The 23962-nt window shown below is 38.8% G+C and overlaps 1 protein-coding gene across 4 annotated transcripts in view; it reads left to right on the forward strand.

Annotated features, from left to right (window-relative positions):
* LOC134842571 (echinoderm microtubule-associated protein-like 2) overlaps window positions 1-23962 on the forward strand; it is a 242525-nt gene that overhangs the window by 205670 nt on the left and 12893 nt on the right. For 3 of the 4 annotated variants that reach the window (XM_063858967.1, XM_063858968.1, XM_063858971.1), the window contains exons 2-3: window positions 5682-5712; window positions 23555-23769. In XM_063858967.1, the coding sequence (XP_063715037.1) occupies window positions 5691-5712; window positions 23555-23769 (237 nt within the window). In that variant the 5' untranslated portion in view covers window positions 5682-5690. Of the gene's footprint in view, window positions 1-5681; window positions 5713-23303; window positions 23334-23554; window positions 23770-23962 lie in introns of all 4 variants that reach the window. The other variant, XM_063858969.1, reaches the window with a different exon arrangement.

Genomic DNA, 23962 nt, shown 5'->3' on the forward strand with positions numbered 1-23962 from the left:
TTTCGCTTAATTTTCTTTAATATCGAACAAACATTTGAATTTAATTGAATTTTGCAACTTAAGTGTTTATTTATTTATTTTTTGTTATTGAATGCGTATATTGCTCACTTTTATTCAGCGTTTTTTTTCAGTCAGGCCATGGACTCCATGGAAACTCTTGGTAAGTTGAATTAACAAAAAATTATGTAAAACCATAGGAATTCTAATACCAATTTTTGGGCGGTGGTGAGGGTTCAGGCCTTTTGCACTTAAGCTTCTCCATCCTAGCATGAAAAAATCATAGCGCTTCCAGTTTGTCAATTTTTAGTAAGTTTAAAACAATTTTTCACCTACTTTCTCAAGTACAACCCCACAAAAGTGCTTCCTTGCTTTCTTAGTGCTGGACTAAGCGCTGCATAGAGTTAGCTTTTATCCATAAATAAATAAAGATGTTTTTTCACCGTGTATGTTTATTTAGTTGTCGCTAGCCAGTCGTCTAGCTTCTGATTATCTTGTTTAGTTTGTCTAAGTTAAAAGGAGACTATCGCACCGCATTGAACGGAGAAATTCTAGAAAACTAGGCCTAAAATCGATGTAATTTTAGTCGTATTCGTATTTCATGTTGATCTATGCCTTTGGGATAATGCACTTTTCGGCCTCTGAAGTTCATCCTTAGAGTTATCTGGCTGAGTTATCCTTAGAGTCATCTGGCTGTATTATTAAACACTGGCAATTGTATTATCCTTAAATTTGGCCGCGTTTTAGACAAACATATATTTTTTAATCTATACTTTTTTTCGATTCAGCTTGCGTCCTTTTTTGGGCTTTTTGTTTCAAAATTGCTATCTTTTTCGTTGTTTTTCAGCTTTTTTTTAAACGTTGCGTACGATTTGCATATTTAACAGGATTAATTTATTTGGATTGTTTTCCAGGTTTTGTTGGTTTTCTGAAAAAAAAAATTATGGTAATTGTTTGAATATTGTAGTCAAGTTTTTTGGTTTTCTTTTATTATAGTTTTTATCTTTGTTTATAGCAAGCTATCGAAAGTGCCTTTTGAAATCACCGAATGTTGATGATGGACATGCAGTTTGTTTGCTTCGAAGCTCTTGGTAAACTTGATGTTTACGGATTATAAAGTTTGGACTGAAAACTCACTTTATTCGTTTCCGTCTCATCTAATAGTTATTTAGAAATAAATAAATAAGAGTTGGTTTACCCGGAGTCATTTTGATGTTTCAGTCGACTGATTTCTATAAGAAATTCTTAAAAATTCGCTTGTAGCTGGCAATTTCTTCAACTTATTTGATTTAATTGCATCTTTTCTCTTAAGAGCCACCTTATCTTTCGAACTCTAGCCTGTAATTTTGTAAAGCAAGTGGTGCGAATCTCTGCTTCTTCTCTGTGTTTGAATCATGTGATAGCTCAATTGATAATGAGTTCAATTTTCTTAGCTTTTACGGCATTTTTAGTCTTAAGCTAACGTCTACACGTGGGACGGCTGAGAGTCTGGGTGTAAATCTGGCGAGGACCTGTTAAATCCAAAATGAACCTTTTCTTTTTCCAAAGAAATTTTTGGCTTATTTCTTGGCTTTACAGTCGTCGACCCTCATTTTGTCTGCCCAGTATGCGCTTAATGAACTTTGGGAAAGGGTTGCTCCAATTCCGATGGATACGATGAATTTTCTCCACTGAAACAAAAACAATAGTAATATGATAAATCAGTAGTTGCCCTGTTTTTAGGAGTGACCTCGTATTCTGGAGATACTGAAACCCAGAAATTAAGTTAGTTTGCGCGGTTTGGCCGCTAGCCTTAGACAGTAATGACTTTGTCGACCCGATGTTAATGGACCACACTTTGAGATGGCTTTGGTAGAGACGGTTAAAAGCATAAGAAGCTGTGTTTAGACGCTAGCCAGTCGTGTTGGAACCTAGCTTCATTTTCTGTCGGTATGCATTTCCGGACGAATATTAGAGTTGAGCCAGAAAAATCTGCTGCGATCGTGCTAATCTTATTTCATCGTCCGACTTAAAAATGAAATATACCATAATGCCTATACCCATATTTCTTGGTTGGAAACTAATATGCCACACTTGGAAAATTAAAAATCAACTGTTACCAGCCTGCTCATAAATTAAATACAAAAACTACCCTATCGACATATCGACAAAAATACAATATGAGAACTAAAAAGTTATACTTCGTAGAAATATATAACGGACAAATTATAGAAAACTCGTTTTTTAAACGATCAGAAATGATTTGGAATAAAACTTTAGATGACAAAGCTAACTCATCGGGTATACCACTAACCTATCAACAAACGAAGACCAAAATTAAAACCTACTTGCTATTTTTAATTAAGGAAGATCCAGCAGTGGCAAACTATGTTAGGTGTTCATGGAAAAAATTTAAGTTCATTTATGGAAAAACAGTAACTCCATTTGTCATTTCTTTGATCTATAACATACATGTTAAAATTAAAACTTGTTTTTAATGTGATTTTATTTTCGCTTAATTTTCATTAATATCTGACACACAAAGCATTTTGTAAATTCCATTTGATGACTATGTACCATTTTGATGAGTTATTTAAAATTCAAGGAGATATTTGACCGAGCTGTCCATTGAGTATGTGAATTTCGACCAGAATGGCCTGAATTGCGTGACAGAAACGAATTTCATTGGTAGCAGTTGTGTGAGAAAATTGGTTGTTTCGAAGGATTAACGTTGTTAATAGTAAAATTGAACAAATTGTGAAGGATCAATATGGAATGACGAATTAAAATTTTAATTTTGGCAACAAGCGTGCATGATCCGTCACAATTGTAATTTTCGCGCAAACTGAAAAAACGCGAAACTCTCAACGATGATTTTCGCTACTCGAGAGAAAAAGAGCGAACGACATCAATGTCCGAAGAACGCTCCGAGTTGTAAGGATAGTTAACGAGCAATTCCCGAGAAATTGGAGGGCTATTGGGAAGATCTGCTACCTTTCCTGATTGCCAAGAAGACAGCTCTTCGACCGGTTTTGAGAATCCAGAAGAGTCTTGGAAAAGACAGCAGACATTGGTTTTAACAAATTTTAGCTTCCAGGATAGCCTTTAATTGAGTTTAATTGAAGACTAATTCAATTTCCAGAACACGAGAAGCTAAGAACTGAGGGAAAGGGTGCTCCATTTCCGATGGATACAATGAATTTTATTCACCGAAAAAAAAAACAATAGTAATATGATAAATCAGTAGTAGCCCTGTTTTTAGGAGTGACCTAGTGGTCTGGAGATACTGAAACCCAGAAATTAAGTTAGTTTGCGCGGTTTGGCCGCTAGCCTTAGACAGTAATGACTTTGTCGACCCAATGTTAATGGACCACACTTTGAGATGGCTTTGGTAGAGACGGTTAAAAGCATAAGAAGCTGTGTTTAGACGCTAGCCAGTCGTGTTGGAACCTTGCTTCATTTTCCGTCAGTATGCATTTCCGGACGAATATTAGAGTTGAGCCAGAAAAATCTGCTGCGATCGTACTAATTTTCTTTCATCAACCGACTTAAAAATCAATTATACTATAATGCCTATACCCATGCTTCTTGATTGGAAACTAATATGCCACACTTGGAAAATTAAAAATCAACTGTTACCAGCCTACTCATAAATTAATTACAAAAACTACCCTATCAACATATCGACAAAACTATCATTTGAGAACTAAAAAGTTATTCTTCGTAGAAATATATAACGGACAAATTATAGAAAACTCGTTTTTTAAACGATCAGAAAAGATTTGGAATAAGACTTTAGAGGACAAAGCTAACTCATCGGGTCTACTAACATGCCAACAAACGAAGAACAAATTTGAAACTTACTTCCCATTTTTATTTAAGGTAGATCCATCAGTGGCAACCTATGATAAGATTTCATGGAACAAATTTAATTTCATTTAGGTAAAAACAGTTACTCCATTTGTCATATTTTTGATCTATAACATACTTAAAAAAATTATAACTTGTTATTAATGTAATCTTATTTTCGCTTAATTTTCATTAATATCTGACACACAAAGCATTTTGTAAATTCCGTTCGATGACTATGTACCATTTTGATGAGTTACTTGAAATTCAAGGAGTACATTGACCGTGCTGTCCGTTGATTATGTGAAATTTGACCAGAATGGCCTGAATTGCGTGGCAGAAATGAATTTTATTGGTAGCAGTTGGGTGAGAAAATTGGTTGTTTCGAAGGATTAACGGTGTTAATAGTACAATTGAACGTAGTGGGAAAGATTATAAAGGAATGACGAATCAATTTTTGATGTTGGCAACAGGCGTGCATGACCCGTCACAATTGTAATTTTCGCAAAAACTGAAAAAGTGCGAAACTCACAACGATGATTTTCGCTACTCGAGAGAAAAACAGCGAACGACATCAATGTCCGAAGAACGCTCCGAGTTGTAAGGATAGTACAGCTACAATCGTTAACGAGCAATTCCGAGAAATCGGAGGGCTATCGGGAAGATCTGCTACCCTTCCTGATTCCCAAGAAGACAGCTCTTCGATCGGTTTTGAGAATCCAGAAGAGTCTTGGAAAAGACAGCAGATATTCGTTTTAACAGTTTTTAACTTCCAGGATAGCCTTTAATTGAATTTAATTGAAGACTAATGCAATTTTCAGAACACGAGAAGCTAAGAACTGTGGGAAAGGGTTGCTCCTTCTCCGATGGATATGATGAATTTTCTCCACTGAAACAATAACAATAGTACTACGATAATTTAGTAGTTTCCCTGTTTTTAGGAGTGACCTTGTAGTCTGGAGATACTGATACCCAGCCATGAGCTCACTAGTTTTGCATAAAACTAAGTGAATAGCGCGGTTCGGCGGATAGCCTTAGGCAGTAATGACTTTGTCGACCCGATGTTAATGGACCACACTTTGAGATGGCTTCGGTGGAGACGGTTAACATCATAAGAAGCTGTGTTTAGACGCTAGCCAGTCGTGTTAGAACCTAGCTTTGTTTTCCGTCGGTATGCATTTCCGGACGAATGTTAGAGTTGAGCCAGAAAAATCTGCTGCGATCGTGCTAAATTTATTTCATCGTCCGATTTAAAGATGAAAAATACTATAATGCCTATAACCATGTTTCTTGATTGGAAACTAATGTGGCACTCGTGGAAAATTAAAAATGAACTGTTACTAGCCTACTCAAAAAGTAAATACGAAAACTACCCTATCGACATATCGACAAAACTACCATATGAGAACTAAAAAGTTATACTTCGTAGAAATATATAACGGACCAATTATAGAAAACTCGTTTTTTAAACGATCAGTAATGATATGGAATAAGATTTAAGATGACAAAGCTAACTCATCGGGTCTACTAACATACCAACAAACGAAGAACAAATTTGAAACTTACTTCCCATTTTTATTTAAGGTAGATCCATCAGTGGCAACCTATGATACGATTTCATGGAAAAAATTTAAGTTCATTTAGGGAAAAACAGTAACTCCATTTGACATTTTTTTGATTTATAACATACATGTTAAAATCATAACTTGTTATTAATGTTAACTTATTTTCGCTTAATTTTCTTTAATATCGAACACACATTTGAATTTAATTGAATTTTGCAATTTAAGTATTTATTTATTTATTTTTTGTTATTGAATGCGTATATTGCTCACTTTCATTCAGCTTTTTTTTTCAGTTAGGCCATGGACTCCATGGAAACTCTTGGTAAGTTGAATTAACAAAAAATTATGTAAAACAATAGGAATTCTAATACCAAAATTTGGGCGGTGGCGAGGGTTCAGGCCTTTTGCATTTAAGCTTCTCCATCCTAGCATGAAAAAATTATAGCGCTTCCAGTTTGTCAATTTTTAGTAAGTTTAAAACAATTTTTCACCTACTTTCTCAATTACACCCACACAAAAGTGCTTCCTTGCTTTCTTAGTGCTGGACTAAGCGCTGCATAGAGTTAGCTTTTATCCATAAATAAATAAAGATGTTTTTTCACCGTGTATGTTTATTTAGTTGTCGCTAGCCAGTCGTCTAGCTTCTGATTATCTTGTTTAGTTTGTCTAAGTTAAAAGGAGATTATCGCACCGCATTGAACGGAGAAATTCTAGGAAACTAGGCCTAAATTCGATGTAATTTTAGTCGTATTCGTATTTCATGTTGATCTATGCTTTTCCGATAATGCAGTTTTCGGCCTCTGAAGTTCATCCTTAGAGTTATCTGACTGAGTTATCCTTAGAGTCATCTGGCTGTATTATTAAACACTGGCAATTGTATTATCCTTAAATTTAGCCGCGTTTTAGACAAACATATATTTTTTAATCTATATTTTTTTTCGATTCAGCTTGCGTCCTTTTTTGGGCTTTTTGTTTCAAAATTGTTATCTTTTTCGTTGTTTTTCAGCTTTTTTTAAACGTTGCGTACGATTTGCATATTTAACAAGATTAATTTAATTGGATTGTTTTCCAGGTTTTATTGGTTTTCTGCAAAAAAAAATTATGGTAATTGTTTGAATATTGTAGTCAAGTTTTTTGGTTTTCTTTTATTATAGTTTTTATCTTTGTTTATAGCAAGCTATCGAAAGTGCCTTTTGAAATCACCGAATGTTGATGATGGACATGCAGTTTGTTTGCTTCGAAGCTCTTGGTAAACTTGATGTTTACGGATTATAAAGTTTGGACTGAAAACTCACTTTATTCGTTTCCGTCTCATCTAATAGTTATTAAGAAATAAATAAATAAGAGTTGGTTTGCCCGGAGTCATTTTGATGTTTCAGTCGACTGATTTCTATAAGAAATTCTTAAAAATTCGCTTGTAGCTGGCCATTTCTTCAACTTAATTGATTTAATTGCATCTTTTTCCCACATTATCTTTCGAACTTTAGCCTGTAATTTTGTAAAGCAAGTGGTGCGAATCTCTGCTTCTTCTCTGTGTTTGAATCATGTGATAGCTCGATTGATAATGAGTTCAATTTTCCTAGCTTTTACGGCATTTTTAGTCTTAAGCTAACGTCTACACCTGGGACGGCTGAGGGTCTGGGTGTAAATCTGGCGAGGACCTGTTAAATCCAAACTGAACCTTTTCTTTTTCCAAAGAAATTTTCGGCTTATTTCTTGGCTTTACAGTCGTCGACCCTCATTTTGTCTGCCCAGTATGCGCTTAATGAACTTTTTTATTAATGCTTATTCAACACTGTCAGTTGTTTTGTTCCTTAAATTTACGCGCATTTCAGACAAACATATATATGTTTGAATATATATATTTCTTTTCGATTCAGGTTGCGTCTTTTTTTGGGCTTTTTTCAAATTGCTATCTTTTTGGTTGTTGTTCAGCTTTTTTTACCGTTGCGTATGATTCTCATATTTTACACGATTAATTTAATTGGATTGTTTTCCAGGCTTTCTGGGTTTTATTGGTTTTCTGTAAAAAAAATTTTTTTTATGGTAATTGTTTGAATATTGTAGTCAAGTTTTTTTGAATATTTTCATTATAGTTGTTTTATCTTCATTTATAGCAAGCTATTGGAAGTGCCTTTTGAAGTCTCCGACCAATGATATTGGACATGCAGTTTGTTTGTTTCCAAGATTTTCAGCGAATTATATTGGTAAACTTGATGTTTATGGATTATAAACGTTGGACTGAAAACTCACTTTATCTTTGTAACATAGTGCTACTCGCCTATGTTAGTCATTCTTAACTAGTTACCATAATTGGAGCATATTAAATATTCAATTGCTATTCTAAATGTCAATGTGAAAGTGTTAAATGATATTTGTTTAATGTAAACAATAAACTGATGAATGTTCAGTATAATTGAGAGAGCCATTATAATCAGGAGCTCGCTAAAAGGAGACAATTCAACTAGTAACACTCACTTCTAATCTTAAGCTCAGACACTAGCGAAGGTTGAAACTGACATCACAAAGCGCATCCCTGAGTTGAAGATTCACTAGCCTAGACCACACATCCAACATACATACATACTTCAACACTCTAGAAAGCACTCCTCAATCAACCAATCGATTATAGCCAGTAAAGGTATATAACATGGCGACTATGAGTGGGATGATGTTACCAACCTTTCAAGACAAGCTGAAGCTGATTGCAAAGTGAGAGTGAAAACAAGACGACATCCACCACAAGACGACTTCCATACGCCACAAGCTGAAACAAGATCACGGCAGTAACTGGCTCAAACAGCAGAAAAGCGGGGCAAAAACTGTTTTGTGTTGATGACAACTACTACACTTCTCCAGGAAAGTGATACAGTGTACAAAAACAGTTAGTTAAAACTTAAAACTCTCGGTGCTTAAAGTAAAATTGATGAGTGCTCATTTGAAACTAGTCATTTGAAATCATCCATGAGAACCGTCTGAAAACCTATCCAGTGCTTAAAGTCTAACCAAATTTCAAAAAGAAAAATAGTGGAATAATATTAAAGCCGCAAGACAAGTTAACTTAAAAAGTAGAAAGTTTAAAAAATATAACAACAAGAGTTAATTAACTCCGACTCGTAACTAATCATAGTACGAGCTAACTATATATTTTCTCAGAGACGATAATTACGTCCTTAAAACTTAAGAACCCACTAGGCAATAATTATTTCCACTATAAAATAGCGACTGATTCATCTGAAATCATTTTTGAATCAGACTTGACAATCATATAACTGTGATAAGATGGCGCACGCTCAAATCTCAGTCGAACCGTTTGGCGGAAGCGATAACGAAGATTTCGCCCAATTCGAACAACTTTTCCAAGGATACGTTGGAGTTGCGGGAATCGCAAATGCTCAGCAAGCGAATTTTCTACAATTGCACCTGCGAGATAGCGCTCTGCGATTCTACCAGACACTGCCAGCACTAACAAGAGCCGACGTACCTCTTAGTCTAGCGGCACTACGCGACCATTTTTGCAACCCTCAATTGCAAGAGGTCCACGTTCTAAAACTCGAACAATCGAAGTTCGATATCAAGCGAGACTCACCAGAAAACTACCTGGTCAACCTCACAAAAAAGGCACAGCGAGCCTACCCTACACCGGATCTACCTGCGGTTGCCCCAATCGACGGAGCACTAGCAGACGCTGCAGCCGCTGCAGACACAGCGCGCTTCCATAGAGAGACGGCACAACGTCAAGAACGACTTGACGCTGAAAATGATCATAGGAACAACCAAATTAAACGTCTTTTTATAAAAGGCATGCCCAATTGGCTCCGTTCGAAGATGATGGAACAACCAGCTGCCACAACAGTACAAGAGCTTTGTAACCTGGCGCGCAAACAAATGACAATTAGAGACGTCTGTCGTAATGAGGATTACCCAGAAGATAGTTTCAATGAAATTGGAGATACAGTTTCTCACAACCTAATCAGTGCGTTGTCGAAACTAACAACAGCCCAGGAACAGATTGAGAAACAACTCAACGAAGTCCGTAGTGAGCTATCGGATCAGAGAAAAATGATCCAGTCACGACCACAACGTGACAACGGAAACACACAGCAGAGCTCTCAACTGAATAGCCAAAACGCTGGTGGGAATAATAATCAAGCCCAACAACAAAATCAAGGAAACAATGCACAAAATCAAGGAACTGGAAATGGCCCTGATCAGGGCAATACTTCTGGCCCTAATCAAGGGAATGGTTATCAAGGGAATGGGCAACAAGGATACAATCAAAGAAAGGGGAGATTTGGTAAAGGAAAAAAGAACGGACAGCAGAGAAATGATGGGGGATACGGAAACCAAGGTTTCTCCGGGTTTCAAAATATGCAGTACCCCCCACAAATGTTCCAGTTCCCCCAACAGATGCCTGGAATGCAATCGAACCCCTATTTCCAACAAAACCAGAACTACCCTCAAACACAACAGAACGCTCAATTTTATTCGAACCAGATGTACCCTCAGGGCCAACAAACCCAACAGCAACAAGCGATAGCTACGCCACCACAACAGAATCCTCAGTTTGCCCAGCAAGTTGCACAACCAATGATGCAGCAGGTGCACACCCAAAACCCAAATACAGCAGCAGTTCGCACTGGATCAAAATTCTGTGATCACTGCGGGAAGTTTGGCCATACCATAAGCCAATGTTGGCACAAACCCAAGCCACAGGGACAGCAGCAACAGAATTTCCCGTTCCAAATGGAACCAAAAAACTAACTAAGCCACAAAGTCAGTCAGTCAAATCATCTAAATCACAAAAATCACGTAAATCAAGAAAATCACGCAAATCAAATATTCAAGACGTACAAGACGATGAAATTATTGATCTGTACGCCGTCATCCCAACCGAAGGAACAGTGCTAACTTATATGAAAATAAGATTAGCGCCAAGCCTTCAAAGAAGAGTACTGATTGACACAGGAGCATGTGCAAACGTAATTTCGAAACAAACATTCGATGAAATTAAAAACGAAAAAACACTATTCGCACCCTATAAAATGGCAAAATCAAGCCTCAAGCAAGTGAGAATGGCAGGAGGCCAACTAGTGTCAATTGAAACTGAAGTTACCATTGAATTTCATATGGCAGATATGAACTTTACGGAAACGTTCCTAGTGCTGAATTCAGCGAATTCAACGATCCTGGGAAACCCATTCTTTAAAAAACACCATATACATGTCTGCTCAAAATACAATCTACTTCACTTTCCAGATTTGACACTCCAAATCAACGAAATTAAACCCGCCAATGCACCTAGACGCACCAACCGAGTAAAAAAATTTCCTCTTGTCCTCACCAAGAAACAAATAATTGCACCTCATCAAACAGTCATAATCGAGTGCCAATTACAAGATACCCTGACTGACATGGAAAAAACGACAGGAATCGTAGTCCCATCACAGGAACTCGAAGAAAAATGCGAATTAGCAGTAACCTCATCAATAAATGAAGTTAACAAACAAAACATCATCTATGTCACGGCATTTAACATGACAGAACATAACTTAACGTTGCCCTTTAAAACCGAAATCGGAAAATTTTCGATACTCACGCTAACCGAGTACGAAAATTTAATACAGATCGAGCCGCAAACTTTGGCATTAGCGAAAATGAACCAGCCGGATAATGTCGAACTCGGAATCAATGAAATAATTTCGCAAAAAACAAGCCCTTCAATAGGATCAGAACAAAAACCACCCCCCGAATACGAGAAATTTTGGTTCCCGACGCCCGAAACGTGCCCTAACCCAGAATCACTTCCCAGTATTCAAAGGGAAATATATGACCAAATCCTCTACTTTCAAGGTCTTGAGAAAATTGAACCAAATAATAACATTCAAGACCGGTTGTCCTTTTTGAGTAACTTTCAGTGGGAGAATTCAGTGTTGACAAATGACCAAAGGTCAGAAGTAGAACATTTGCTCATCGAATATGCGGATATATTTGCCAAACACAGATTTGACGTGGGTTATAATTCCGACCTAAAGATCAAGTTGACACCCGAACATCAACGCCCACTGTACACCCAAGGACCACCTACGCCCATCCAACTAAGGAATGAACTGACGGTTGAATTAGCTCTGATGCACTACTTCGGACTTATAACAACACTGTCACATTCTAAATACAGTAGTCCGTTGTTTGCACATAGAAAGCCATCTGGAAAATTGCGGATGTTGATTGACCTCCGGCGTATCAATCATTCAATCAAAACGGACTATATAAATAGCAATTTTCCAATATCAAACATGACCGATGCATCAAACCACTTTGCCGGAAAGAGTTTGTTTACTAAATTGGACTGCTCACAAGCATACCATTGTGTGCAAATGGCAGATGACCTTTCGGTCCAACTTTTGGCATTTAACTTCGGGTCGCGGACGTACGCCTATAAATGCCTAGCCCAAGGTCTAAGTAAATCTGTCACGGGATTCAGTTCATTCATCCGCCACTACCTCGATCCATGCCTAGCAGCCGATTTGTGCACACAATTCATGGATGATATAGGAAGTGCGGTGAATAATTATGAGGAACTAATACCCACGTTAAAGAAAATATTCGAATGCATCCGAAAATCAGGCTTAAAACTTTCACCTAATAAATGCGAAATAGGAACACAAAGAATGAAATTCCTAGGAAATGTAGTAACACCACAAGGAGTTACGCCAGAGGAAGCAAAAATTTCCGCATTCCTAAGCAAAATAAAAATGCCAAGAACAGTGAAACAAGTTAAAAGACTCATCGGGTTTGTGCAGTTTTTTAGGAACTACATGCCGAGTCTTGGTGAAAAACTAATACCATTCTATAAGCTGCTGAAGAAGCAGATCGACTTTGAAATAACTGAAGATCACCATAAAAACCTCAAAACCCTCAAAGCAGACTTAATACAAGCGACCACGTTGACACTCAGACTACCCAAGCCAGGACTGCAGTATGTCATACTTTGCCATGCCAGCTACCACGGGACTGGATTCGTGTTAATGGTCGAGGACTACGTCAAAAACGAGAAAAACGAAGAAATCAAGACGTACGCGCCCGTTTCTTTTGGTTCCCGGCTATTCAATACAGCACAGCTGAAATTTTCAATCTACTACAAAGAATTCCTAGCCTTGTATTTCGCACTTGATCATTTCTCGCACTACATCTGGGGATCAGTCAAACCAGTGATTGTATTAACAGATAATAGAAGTCTGACGCAATTTTTTCAGGCAAAAACCATACCGCCATCAGTGTGGAATTTCCTGGACCGAGTACTGTCTTTCAACATCATAATCGCCCACATCCCAGGAACAGCAAATTACGCAGCAGACTTCTTGTCCAGGATGCAAACGGACCCATCAGCATCTCTCTCACTAAAACTGACAGACAAAATACCAGTCAGGGAAATTTATATCGACACAACAGCAAGAGTACCCGATGCATCGCTTAACCTGGTTCAATCTATCGATGAGGCATTTTCTGAAACAGAGCAGGTCGATGAAGCTCTAGTAGCAAACCTGCAAAGATTAGGACTTTATCAAGCATACCTCGACAAACAAACAACATGTGATAGTCAAGGAACAATAGAACCTAAGGCGCTTGTAATGTTGAAGAGGCCGATGATGAATGCGATAGAGTATCCAGATCCAGCAGAGAACCACATTGAACTAGACTCCAAAAATGAGCCAATTGACAGGAAAAAGGAACAACAACAAGATACTGACATCGAAGAAGTAAAGAAGTGGATAAGAACAGGCGAAATACCAGACCTTACGTATGCGAATAGCAGACTAAAGAAGTACGCAAAGCAATTCAATCGACTTGTCATTGAAGACGAAGTCCTTCTCCGCAACTTCTACGACGATACTGGTAAAATCAAACATAAACAGTTCTGTGTACCAAAACACATGTGGAACGAAACCCTATACAGAGTCCATAATTCGATGACAGGAGGACATATTGGCATGACACGAACCACAGAGGAATTCAGAAGGAGATTCTATTTTCCCGGATTCTCGGAGTTTTTGGTCAACACAGTCAAAAACTGTTTAACGTGCCCGCAGCTCAAAAATGCTTCGAGTAAACATCAAACGCCACCACTTCAACCACTTTCCTCGTTACAATCATACCCTGGTGACATGATGCAGATCGATATAGTCGGACCGCTAAAGTCACCGGTTTACAAGTTTGTTCTAACTGGAATCGACGTTTTTTCAAAATACCTGTTCGCAGCACCAATGACGAACGCAAGCGCTGATACGGTGGCGAGAGAACTAACGAAGATGTTTTTCATGCACAGTTATGTGCCAAAAAGGATACTGTCGGACCTGGGAAGTGTATTTACCTCTAAGTTAATCCACGAACTCACAGGCCTTCTAAACATCAAAATTGGACACGCAACGCTGAAACACCCACAAACCATCGGACTGGTGGAAAGATCCCATGGGGCACTGAAAAGGATCCTCAAACTTAACACTGACGCCCAATGGACCGATTGGCACCGTTATGTACCCCTTGGGACCTTCATACACAATACGTCATACTACTCGTCCATCGGATGTTGTCCGAGCACCATTTTCCACGGGAGAGAGCCTACCAAACCGCGTGATCTCAGATTTTCGACCAAAGCATTGGAAATTGCTACGGCTAATGCCGACTTTGTAACCGCGTTACAAGACGCGATGCTCGAAAAATTCAAAGAGACTAAAGACAACATCGTGTCATCATATCACAGATACCGGGGATACTACGACCAAAAAGCACTAGCCCAACCGCTAGTACTTCACTCGTTCTGTCTCCTCCTCAACCCTCTTCTAACAAATCAGTCTGATACCCGGAATAAGTCACTCCAAGTGTGGCTCCCCTTGTATAGAGTGGAAAACGTTCTAACTAACAGCAATTACATAGTACGGAAAGTCGGAACCAACCACACACAGTGTGTCCACAGAATTCGACTCCGATCGATTCGACCACAGAATCAACCAGAAGACATTGACCCAATCGATGAGGCTCAATTCGTGGTAGATCCGTCACTAAGCAAGTACCGCAGTGAGCCAGGGTTATTTGATGACTACCTACCTAGACTGCTTGACGACGTTCAACCGCAACACGACAGCGAAATCCAACAAGCAACTCCGACTACCATCCGCTTATCAATACCAGTAGGAGGACCACTGGCACCAGCGCCACCCCCCGCAGTAGTTATGGCACCACCGCCTCCAGTAGCACTCCCAGTACCGCCACTAGTAGTGCTTCCTCCACCACCACCAGCACCACCACCACCACGTGAACCACCAGCACCAATAGTACCACCAAGGCCGCCATCTCCACTTGATATCGAACTGGAACCAATGAATCCACCACAGCCTGGGCAACAGGAAGCACCCATTGGGGAAGATCACATGGACGGAGCGGGAGCAGCAGAGCCAGGTGAAATGGCACAAGAACGTGACGAAACTGCCGAGGAACAACCCGTACAAGAACCACCGCGAACGAGACGCAAAGCAGCAGCCATAGCACGTGACAGGATATATGGACAAACTCGATTCAGCAACGACGTACGATACCACCCAATACCACCTCGGGAGAAGCACCCTCGCAAATATGGTCTGAGAACAGTAGATGGACACGAAGTTGCTCCGGTTACCTTTAGCCCAATATCTAAACGGAAAGAAAACCAGGAAAAAGTACGGCAACAAGCAGCTGAGGCAAACGAATTATTCCCCCCAAAAGAACAAAAGAAGAGAATTATAAAAAGCAGCCTCAAACGAGCAAAACAGGCAACGAGGCTAAACGATGAAGCTGGCAGCAGCAAAGACTCGATGAATTCTATTCAAGAACCAAATATCATATTTGGCACAGGAGATCTGATGCATTTCCCAGGCTCCATCGCTCATTGTGTCTCTAGCGACTTCCAGATGAGCAAGGGAATAGCAAAGCAAATTCGCGATGCCTACCCAGCACTACAGCCCACGTTGAAGTCGATTGAAACACCACAAGTTGGGGCCTCAGTATCAATGCACATTCCTTCTCAAAACAAATCAATATTCAATCTAGTGACAAAAACGCAATATTTCAATAAACCGTCTTACTATGATCTTACACGCAGCCTCCGCTGCATGAAGAAACAGCTAATCGAACAAGGAATCAAACAAATCGCTCTTCCCAAGATAGGATGTGGACTTGATAAACTACGAGAAAATACGGTTTTTAACATAATCTTCGAAATCTTCCGAAAAACAGACATCAAAGTCTTCATATACGTCTGACAACAATATCGACCCCCTCAATCATCATCATATGACCTCAAATGACGCTACAGAAGCCTGGCGCAGGAGGAAATGTATAGAACTCGAGATATCAAAAAACACCTCAACCTCCCATGTATTAAGATCACGAATAAAAAAGTTTCGAGCACCCCGACAACTCAGTGATCGGATCTCGAAAATTTTGACACCAGTGAGCTCTGTAGCACCAATGAGGAGCCTGCAGAAGCGCAGCGCAGGAGGAAATGTATAGAACTCGAGATATCAAAAAACACCTCAACCTCCCATGTATTAAGATCACGAATAAAAAAGTTTCGAGCACCCCGACAACTCAGTGATCGGATCTCGAAAATTTTGACACCAGTGAGCTCTGTAGCACCAATGAGGAGCCTGCAGAAGCGCAGCGCAGGAGGAAATGTATAGAACTCGAGATATCAAAAAACACCTCAACCTCCCATGTATTAAGATCACGAATAAAAAAGTTTCGAGCACCCCGACAACTCAGTGATCGGATCTCGAAAATTTTGACACCAGTGAGCTCTGTAGCACCAATGAGGAGCCTGCAGAAGCGCAGCGCAGGAGGAAATGTATAGAACTCGAGATATCAAAAAACACCTCAACCTCCCATGTATTAAGATCACGAATAAAAAAGTTTCGAGCACCCCGACAACTCAGTGATCGGAGCTCGAAAATTTTGACACCAGTGAGCTCTGTAGCACCAATGAGGAGCCTGCAGAAGCGCAGCGCAGGAGGAAATGTATAGAACTCGAGATATCAAAAAACACCTCAACCTCCCATGTATTAAGATAACGAATAAAAAAGTTTCGAGCACCCCGACAACTAAGTGATCGGATCTCGAAAATTTTGACACCAGTGAGCTCTGTAGCACCAATGAGGAGCCTACAGAAGCGCAGCGCAGGAGGAAATGTATAGAACTCGAGATATCAAAAAACACCTCAACCTCCCATGTATTAAGATCACGAATAAAAAAGTTTCGAGCACCCCGACAACTCAGTGATCGGATCTCGAAAATTTTGACACCATTGAGCTCTGTAGCACCAATGAGGAGCCTGCAGAAGCGCAGCGCAGGAGGAAATGTATAGAACTCGAGATATCAAAAAACACCTCAACCTCCCATGTATTAAGATCACGAATAAAAAAGTTTCGAGCACCCCGACAACTCAGTGATCGGATCTCGAAAATTTTGACACCAGCTATTTGGCTCTGGAGTATTGATGGGCAATTCAGGAGGATGCGGAATTATGGGAATTTTTGGATCATGCCAGGACCAGGCCCAAGCCAATGCCAAGAACATCGAGACTTTGGAACAGTACTCAATGGCCCTCACTGACTATGTGTCTGAAATTGAATCATCGAGCAATGAGACGTTCTTTACGATTTCCAATGAGTTGTCTGAAATCAGAGCGATTCAACAACAAACCATCGAAAACCAAAATAAGAACTGGAAAATAATCGAAGAACAGTTTGCTACAATTCAAGGAAATTTTCACATTTTGCGAGACTGCACACAAACGCTATTCTCGAATCAGCAAATAAATTTCAACTTTGATACGGCAGCATCACTACTAAACGTAGTCTATGCAGATATAGCAAGCTATAAAACTGCTCTCTATGCCTTTAAGACAAACGTTTTAAATTCGATCCCAACGCTGCTGGATAAACGATTACCGATGTCACTAGTACCTCGAGAATCACTGTTGGCGGTCATAGACGCTGTATATAAAAGTCAAAAAGAAGAAAACCACCGTTTGACCCTTGCAATACCGCCAAGCGATGTCCACTCATATTATGACGCGAAACTGCTTCGCGATGTCACGACAATTGAGGAAGGACTTCTGCTCAATCTGGCAATACCATACGCATCGAGTCAAACAGCCTTCCAGATGTACCGGGCACAGGTGATACCTATGCCACAAGCCGATCCAACCGAAGCCATAAAATGGGTCACTGAAGGATCCTATCTGGCCATATCGGAGGACTCCATGGAAACGACCGTTCTGACAGAAGAGCAGTACGCTAATTGCCTTGGAAGCGCGACGTACCGGATCTGTCACCAGACAATGGAGACACACTTGGGACAATCATCGTGCCTGGCAACGCTATATTTCCACTCCACGATGACAGCGCTGACGGTTTGCGAGACCGAAAAGGTTCTCCTCCCAACGCCGGAGAAAGCGACCAACCTTGGATATGGAATTTGGCTAATCACCTCAGCCAGTGCTGCGTTCTCCTTGCGGGAGTACAGTCTTGACGAACTGAACACTCCCAAACGAGAAGACCACCCCGGCTGTAATATCTGCCTAATAACATTGGACTGTGGGACACAGTTAATAAGCAAATTCATAAAGATCAGACCGGATTTAGATAGCTGCGACAAAATCCCTGCCAAACGAATCAGCGTATCTCTACCGGACCCGCTAGCACACTTGATTTCAGAACTGCCAGACTTATCTGACCTACCATACTACGAATCCAAAACTGACGCCGGAGTAAAATTACTCAGAGAAGTTAAAGCGAAACTCATAGACAGTCCACATTTGACAAAAGTCGATCAGCTGAACGAGATAGCAAAACCCATAGCACACAATATGCGATTGCTCAAACCTAGCCTTGTGGACAAAATGGAACAGTATGTACCATTACGGCTCTCCCTTACACTGACAGCAATAGTCTTTTTGGGGAATCTTGTCCTGCATGCACTCATCATGTACCTGTATCATCGGTTTGCAATCTTCAGAAAACTGACTCCAAATTTCTTGAAGTCCAACGCCGGCAACATACAGCTAAAACCGGTTCTGTCAGTAGCAGCAGCGCATCGAAATGAATTTATGGAACACGGATCAAAGATTCGTGAAAACTATATGGTCCTGACCCAAGGAGAAATGGAAGCCTGTCAGACACCGAAAGCCTTATCCAGACGGACATCAGCTTGCTCGTCAATGGGGGTAGTAAACGGGAACCTCGAACAAAATACACGTCCGAACACAGAAAGAGAGGAGAGTTTCAGCCAAATTTGACCAGTTACTGGTATTCATTGAACTCACATTCATAAATCACCTATAAGACTGACTGCGTGGCTTCCATTAACTGTTATTTGAAAGTATACTATTGCTACTAAAAAGAATTAAATACCACTTAATTTTATGTGTATTAGGGACAACCATTTGCGTATATTTGAGTTCCACTAATCTAGTTTCCAATATCGCCTATTTAGTCTAGTTAAATTTATGCATAAATTTATTAAGTGCTCGTGCAACTCTCACTAGACATCCAAATGTAGTTAATTAATCAACATGCTCAGTTAAGTTATTGATTCATTTATCCATCGATCTGTGCCTTGCTCAATAATTAACCGTCAGGAAAGAATCAACAAGTGTGTAAGTGTAACATAGTGCTACTCGCCTATGTTAGTCATTCTTAACTAGTTACCATAATTGGAGCATATTAAATATTCAATTGCTATTCTAAATGTCAATGTGAAAGTGTTAAATGATATTTGTTTAATGTAAACAATAAACTGATGAATGTTCAGTATAATTGAGAGAGCCATTATAATCAGGAGCTCGCTAAAAGGAGACAATTCAACTAGTAACACTCACTTCTAATCTTAAGCTCAGACACTAGCGAAGGTTGAAACTGACATCACAAAGCGCATCCCTGAGTTGAAGATTCACTAGCCTAGACCACACATCCAACATACATACATACTTCAACACTCTAGAAAGCACTCCTCAATCAACCAATCGATTATAGCCAGTAAAGGTATATAACAATCTTATAGTTATCAAGAAATAAATAACCAAGAGTTGTTTTACCCGGAGTCATTTTGATGTTTCAGTTGACTGATTTCTAAAGAAATGCTTGAAAATTCGCTTCTAGCAGACGATTTCATCACTTATTGCATATTTTTTCTTACGAGCAAGATTATCTTTCGAACTTTTGCCTGTAATTTTGTAAAGCAAGTGGTGCGAACCTCTGCTTCTTCTCTAAGTTTGAATCATGTGATAGCTTGATTGATAATGAGTTCAATTTTCTTAGCTTCTACGGCATACTTAGTCTTAAGATAACGTCTACACCTGGGACGGCTGAGGGTCTGGGTGTAAATCTGGCGAGGACCTGTTTAATCCAAACAAATTCTCGGCTTTTTGTTTGTCTGCTCATGTTTTGAAGTGAGAATTTATAGTTAAATACAGACTTCAATATCTCGCCATGTTTATGCTTTTTTAGCGTAATTTTTTTGCATGCTTAATGGAAAAGTTTTTGCACATTTAAGCTATTTTGTTAAATTTTCACTTGTTTTTTTTGTCGAGTTAATAACTGTCGGCCTAATTAATGATATCGACTTAGTGGCTTCTTATTGCGTCGTTACGTCCTATAAAAAGTTTTTGTGCGCTTGTGTGTGCTCTGACGGGAAAAACCTTTTTTTTAAGTTGAGAATTTTTCTGAATTTCTTTTCGGCATACAGTGTTTCTGCTCATATTTTTTCGTTGGTAATTATAAATTCAAATCCACTCAACCATCCGGCGTATCTGGCGTAGAGATAAAACAACTGGTTGATGTGGTGAAGATTGTGGTGAGGACCTGTTTAATCCAAACAAATTCTCGGCTTTTTGTTGTCTGCTCATGTTTTGAAGTGAGAATTTATAGTTAAATACAGACTTCAATATCTCGCCATGTTTATGCTTTTTAGCCTAATTTTTTTGCATGCTTAACGGAAAAGTTTTTGCACGTTTAAGCCATTTCGTATATTGCAATGCTTAAGAAGGTTTTTTCGATTTTATTGTTTATGATTGATAGGCCAATTGTAGACTAGGGCCAAACATTGGGCTGTTGCTATGATAAAAGCTGGGGAGGGTTAGGGATGGCTGCGCAGTGTAGGGTACATGGGTACTACTTTTTTTCCGTAAACAACCTGGTCCACAGGACTCATTGAACTGGTGATACCTTGGCTCATAAAGAATTCAACATTTTTAGTGTATAATGCCCGCTTAGCCTAGTGATAACGAATGCGCCTGGGACTCTAAAAGTACTGGTTATGAATCTGACCAGGACCAGTTTCTTTCAACGGAAATTGTTCCGGTTAAAAAAGTTCGGCCTATTATCTGTCTGCTCATGTTTTGTCGAATTAGTTCACACATCTGCTATAGACATTTTTAACTGCAATTATTTTTAGCATTATAAAAATCAGGGTGAATCGATTTGATTTTCACATTGGTTGTAATTTAACCAGCTCGATTTGTTAAATTTCCACTCGTTTTTTTTTGTCGAGTTAATAACTTTCGGCCTAATTAATGATATCGACTTAGTGGCTTCTTATTGCGTCGTTACGTCCTATAAAAAGTTTTTGTGCGCGTGTGTGTGCTCTGACGGGAAAAACCTTTTTTTTTTAAGTTGAGAATTTTTCAGAATTTCTTTTCGGCATACAGGGTTTCTGCTCATATTTTTTCGGCCTTGTTACCGCTTGGTAATTATAAATTCAAATCCACTCAACCATCTGGCGTAGAGATAAAACAACTGGTTGATGTGGTGAAGATTTGCGGTTCGAATCCGGCCGGGCCCTTTTTTGCAAACTAGAGTTTTTGTGCTTTTTCGGATTATCGTCCGTCTGTTTATTTTTGTCGGCTTAGTTTCTGTAGCTCGATCGTTAAGCTTTATTCCAACTTGCTGTAACCCTTTTTTTGATAAATTTCAAAGAACCGAGATTTAAAAAAACTTCATCAATATTGAAATTACAGACACTATATTTGGGGACTGTCAGGGTACTCCGATAGATTGTAAATATTACCGCCAAATGTGACTGTTCAAATTTTTTTTCTGTTTCCGACATATGACGTTTTGTTATGATTTTGCAATATTATTCAAAAATTTTAGATTGCAACTCTATAGTGGAATGCTGTTAGTGTCCTCCCAAGGCTTTCAAATGTGGTCTCAAAATACGATTGCTCAATTCCCTTTGAGTTTGATTCAGTAGGAATTGGGAGCAATATTTGAAAAATGTGATAGATCTAATTTTTTACAGTTTCTTTGTTTTGCTTGTTTTCTTTGTTTTATTACATTAGTAGTCACTGAAGACAACGTAGTAGATTTTACATAGTGTGTGGTGGAGGATTTTTTTGGACAATTTCATCCGTTTTTTGAAAATATAAAAGGTTTTAAAAATTTCATAAACGCTAAAGAGCAGTCAGAACATGCAGGCTTTTGCCCTGATACGTAGACTCTCGTTATTGTAATTTTGTGGATTTGCCACTGTGATCCACTTCTAAAATTTACAACATGCGTTTTGCACGTAGATGGTACATAAACATTAAACCAAGATTGTTTTCAGCCATACTTTTCAAAAAAGCTCCACTTCTGTCCATTTGATACCAATTATTCAAAATTGACCCAGTAGTTGTAGTGTAACTGGGAATCGATGAACGAAGTGAAGACTTATATGGTCATGATGATTTTTTTATAAATTTGTTTCTAAAATTTATTTTGGCATCTTAAAATTTAATTTGTTCTTAAAAGTCTAAAATTTGTTCACGCTCAATTTTTTTTTTATCGCGGTTTGATTTTTTCTAAATTTAGTTCATTCATTTTGTTGAAAGGATGACAAACTCCACTATCGATAACAACCAAAGTTAAGGGGCACAATAAACGTGATCGACTTCTAGTTTCGAAAGTGGATTTGAGTTTTTAGATAGCCCAGCGGAATAAAATTTTTACCTGTCTCAAATTGCGTTAATTTTTATGGAAGAAATTCAAAAAGTTTTAAGGCCATAATTTTTTTCTTCTTTGAAGTTTGAAAGTTGTCTGTTTTGTTTCGTGTTTCCTTGCGTTCATTGACTATTTTCTAACTCTGTTTGACTCAGTTTTAGTTCAAAACTTGCTAAATGAATTGCGAACTTTCGTCTCCAGTAGTTTTTCTGTTAACTTTGTTTCGAAAGTTTATTTGTTTTGTCTGGATTAGTTAAATTAGTACTGAACGAATTGATAATGTGGTGTAGTAAGCAGTAGCTTCATTTCAACATAGACCTTTTTTTTAAATGTTTCATTCTTTGACGGGGTCAAAAGACCTCGGCAGCATTAAATAAATAGTAAAGATGCTGAAGTGTAAATAAATTACACTGGAAATATTATCTGACTAGGATATAGATTTTACTAACCAGCTATAAACCACCGTTAGTGCGCACACCAAGCGATGTGTTTTTTTCTCTATGAATGCTCAAAGTTAAACTTATGTTGGTATAATTTTTGTGGACTGATAATCCCACTGGACATCCTTTCAATGTGGTTGTAATTTTACTACGTGCATATTGGTGCAATCTAAGTGTTGCAAAACACATATTTGTTTCCTTAGAAGTATAAACCTTGCAGATTACGTTCCCACTTAATTGTTTGCTTATCATTCGGCCAGACTTCTCCAAACACGAATTCGTCCTGGGTGTTTTATTGGGACAGTTGAAATATGCACATTGAATTTTACACTGTCTTATTGACCTAATTCGATAACTGTTAGTCACATATTACTATAATATATAGAGGCACATTTTTTGAAATTAATAACAACCAATAATTTTGGCAACCAATTTGTTTTGAAATTTATTTTGGTATCTAGATGTCATCAATTGATCAAACTAGGAGAACTGTGAGTATGAAAGTATCAACTACGCATCGCATACTATACTATCCCAAACTGCTTCAGCACTGAGATGTTAAGCTTAAATTGCACTTTACAATGCTTGATGCAATCACGTATGGTTTCATTTGACGATTGTGGTACACCGTACACGTTATCACCGGATCAGATGTGACATTGGTGGAAGTTATGTTATGGTGTTTTGTTGTAATTGTGTTGTTGAAATTTAGACACGAATAACCATCTGAACAACAACGGAATGGGAGATCTGGGCAACGGAACCCATCAATTGAATGGGAATGGGAATGGACTGAGCCCATCGGGCATTTCGGATTCCACTTCCAGTGGTGCAGGAAAGAGTGAGGCTGAGAGAATCGCAGCACTGGAGTTGCTTGTGAGCCAACAGGCCGACGAGCTCCTATGTCTCAAAACGGCATATGCAGAGGTAATCTATTTAATTTAATCTATTTCACTTTGTTTACAACAGGCACCAGATGATCTTAATCCAAGCGGAGAGTCTGTAAGGTGATATGCACCACTAAGCTTATCTTTCAACAGTTATATGTACAATATCGAGGAGTCGCTGATGGCTACGAAAAGCTCTGGTGCGCTGTTTTGGAGTGTAAACATTTAAACGG

The sequence above is a fragment of the Symsagittifera roscoffensis genome, chromosome 3 (assembly GCF_963678635.1).
Source record: "Symsagittifera roscoffensis chromosome 3, txSymRosc1.1, whole genome shotgun sequence".
NCBI lineage: Eukaryota > Metazoa > Xenacoelomorpha > Acoela > Convolutidae > Symsagittifera > Symsagittifera roscoffensis.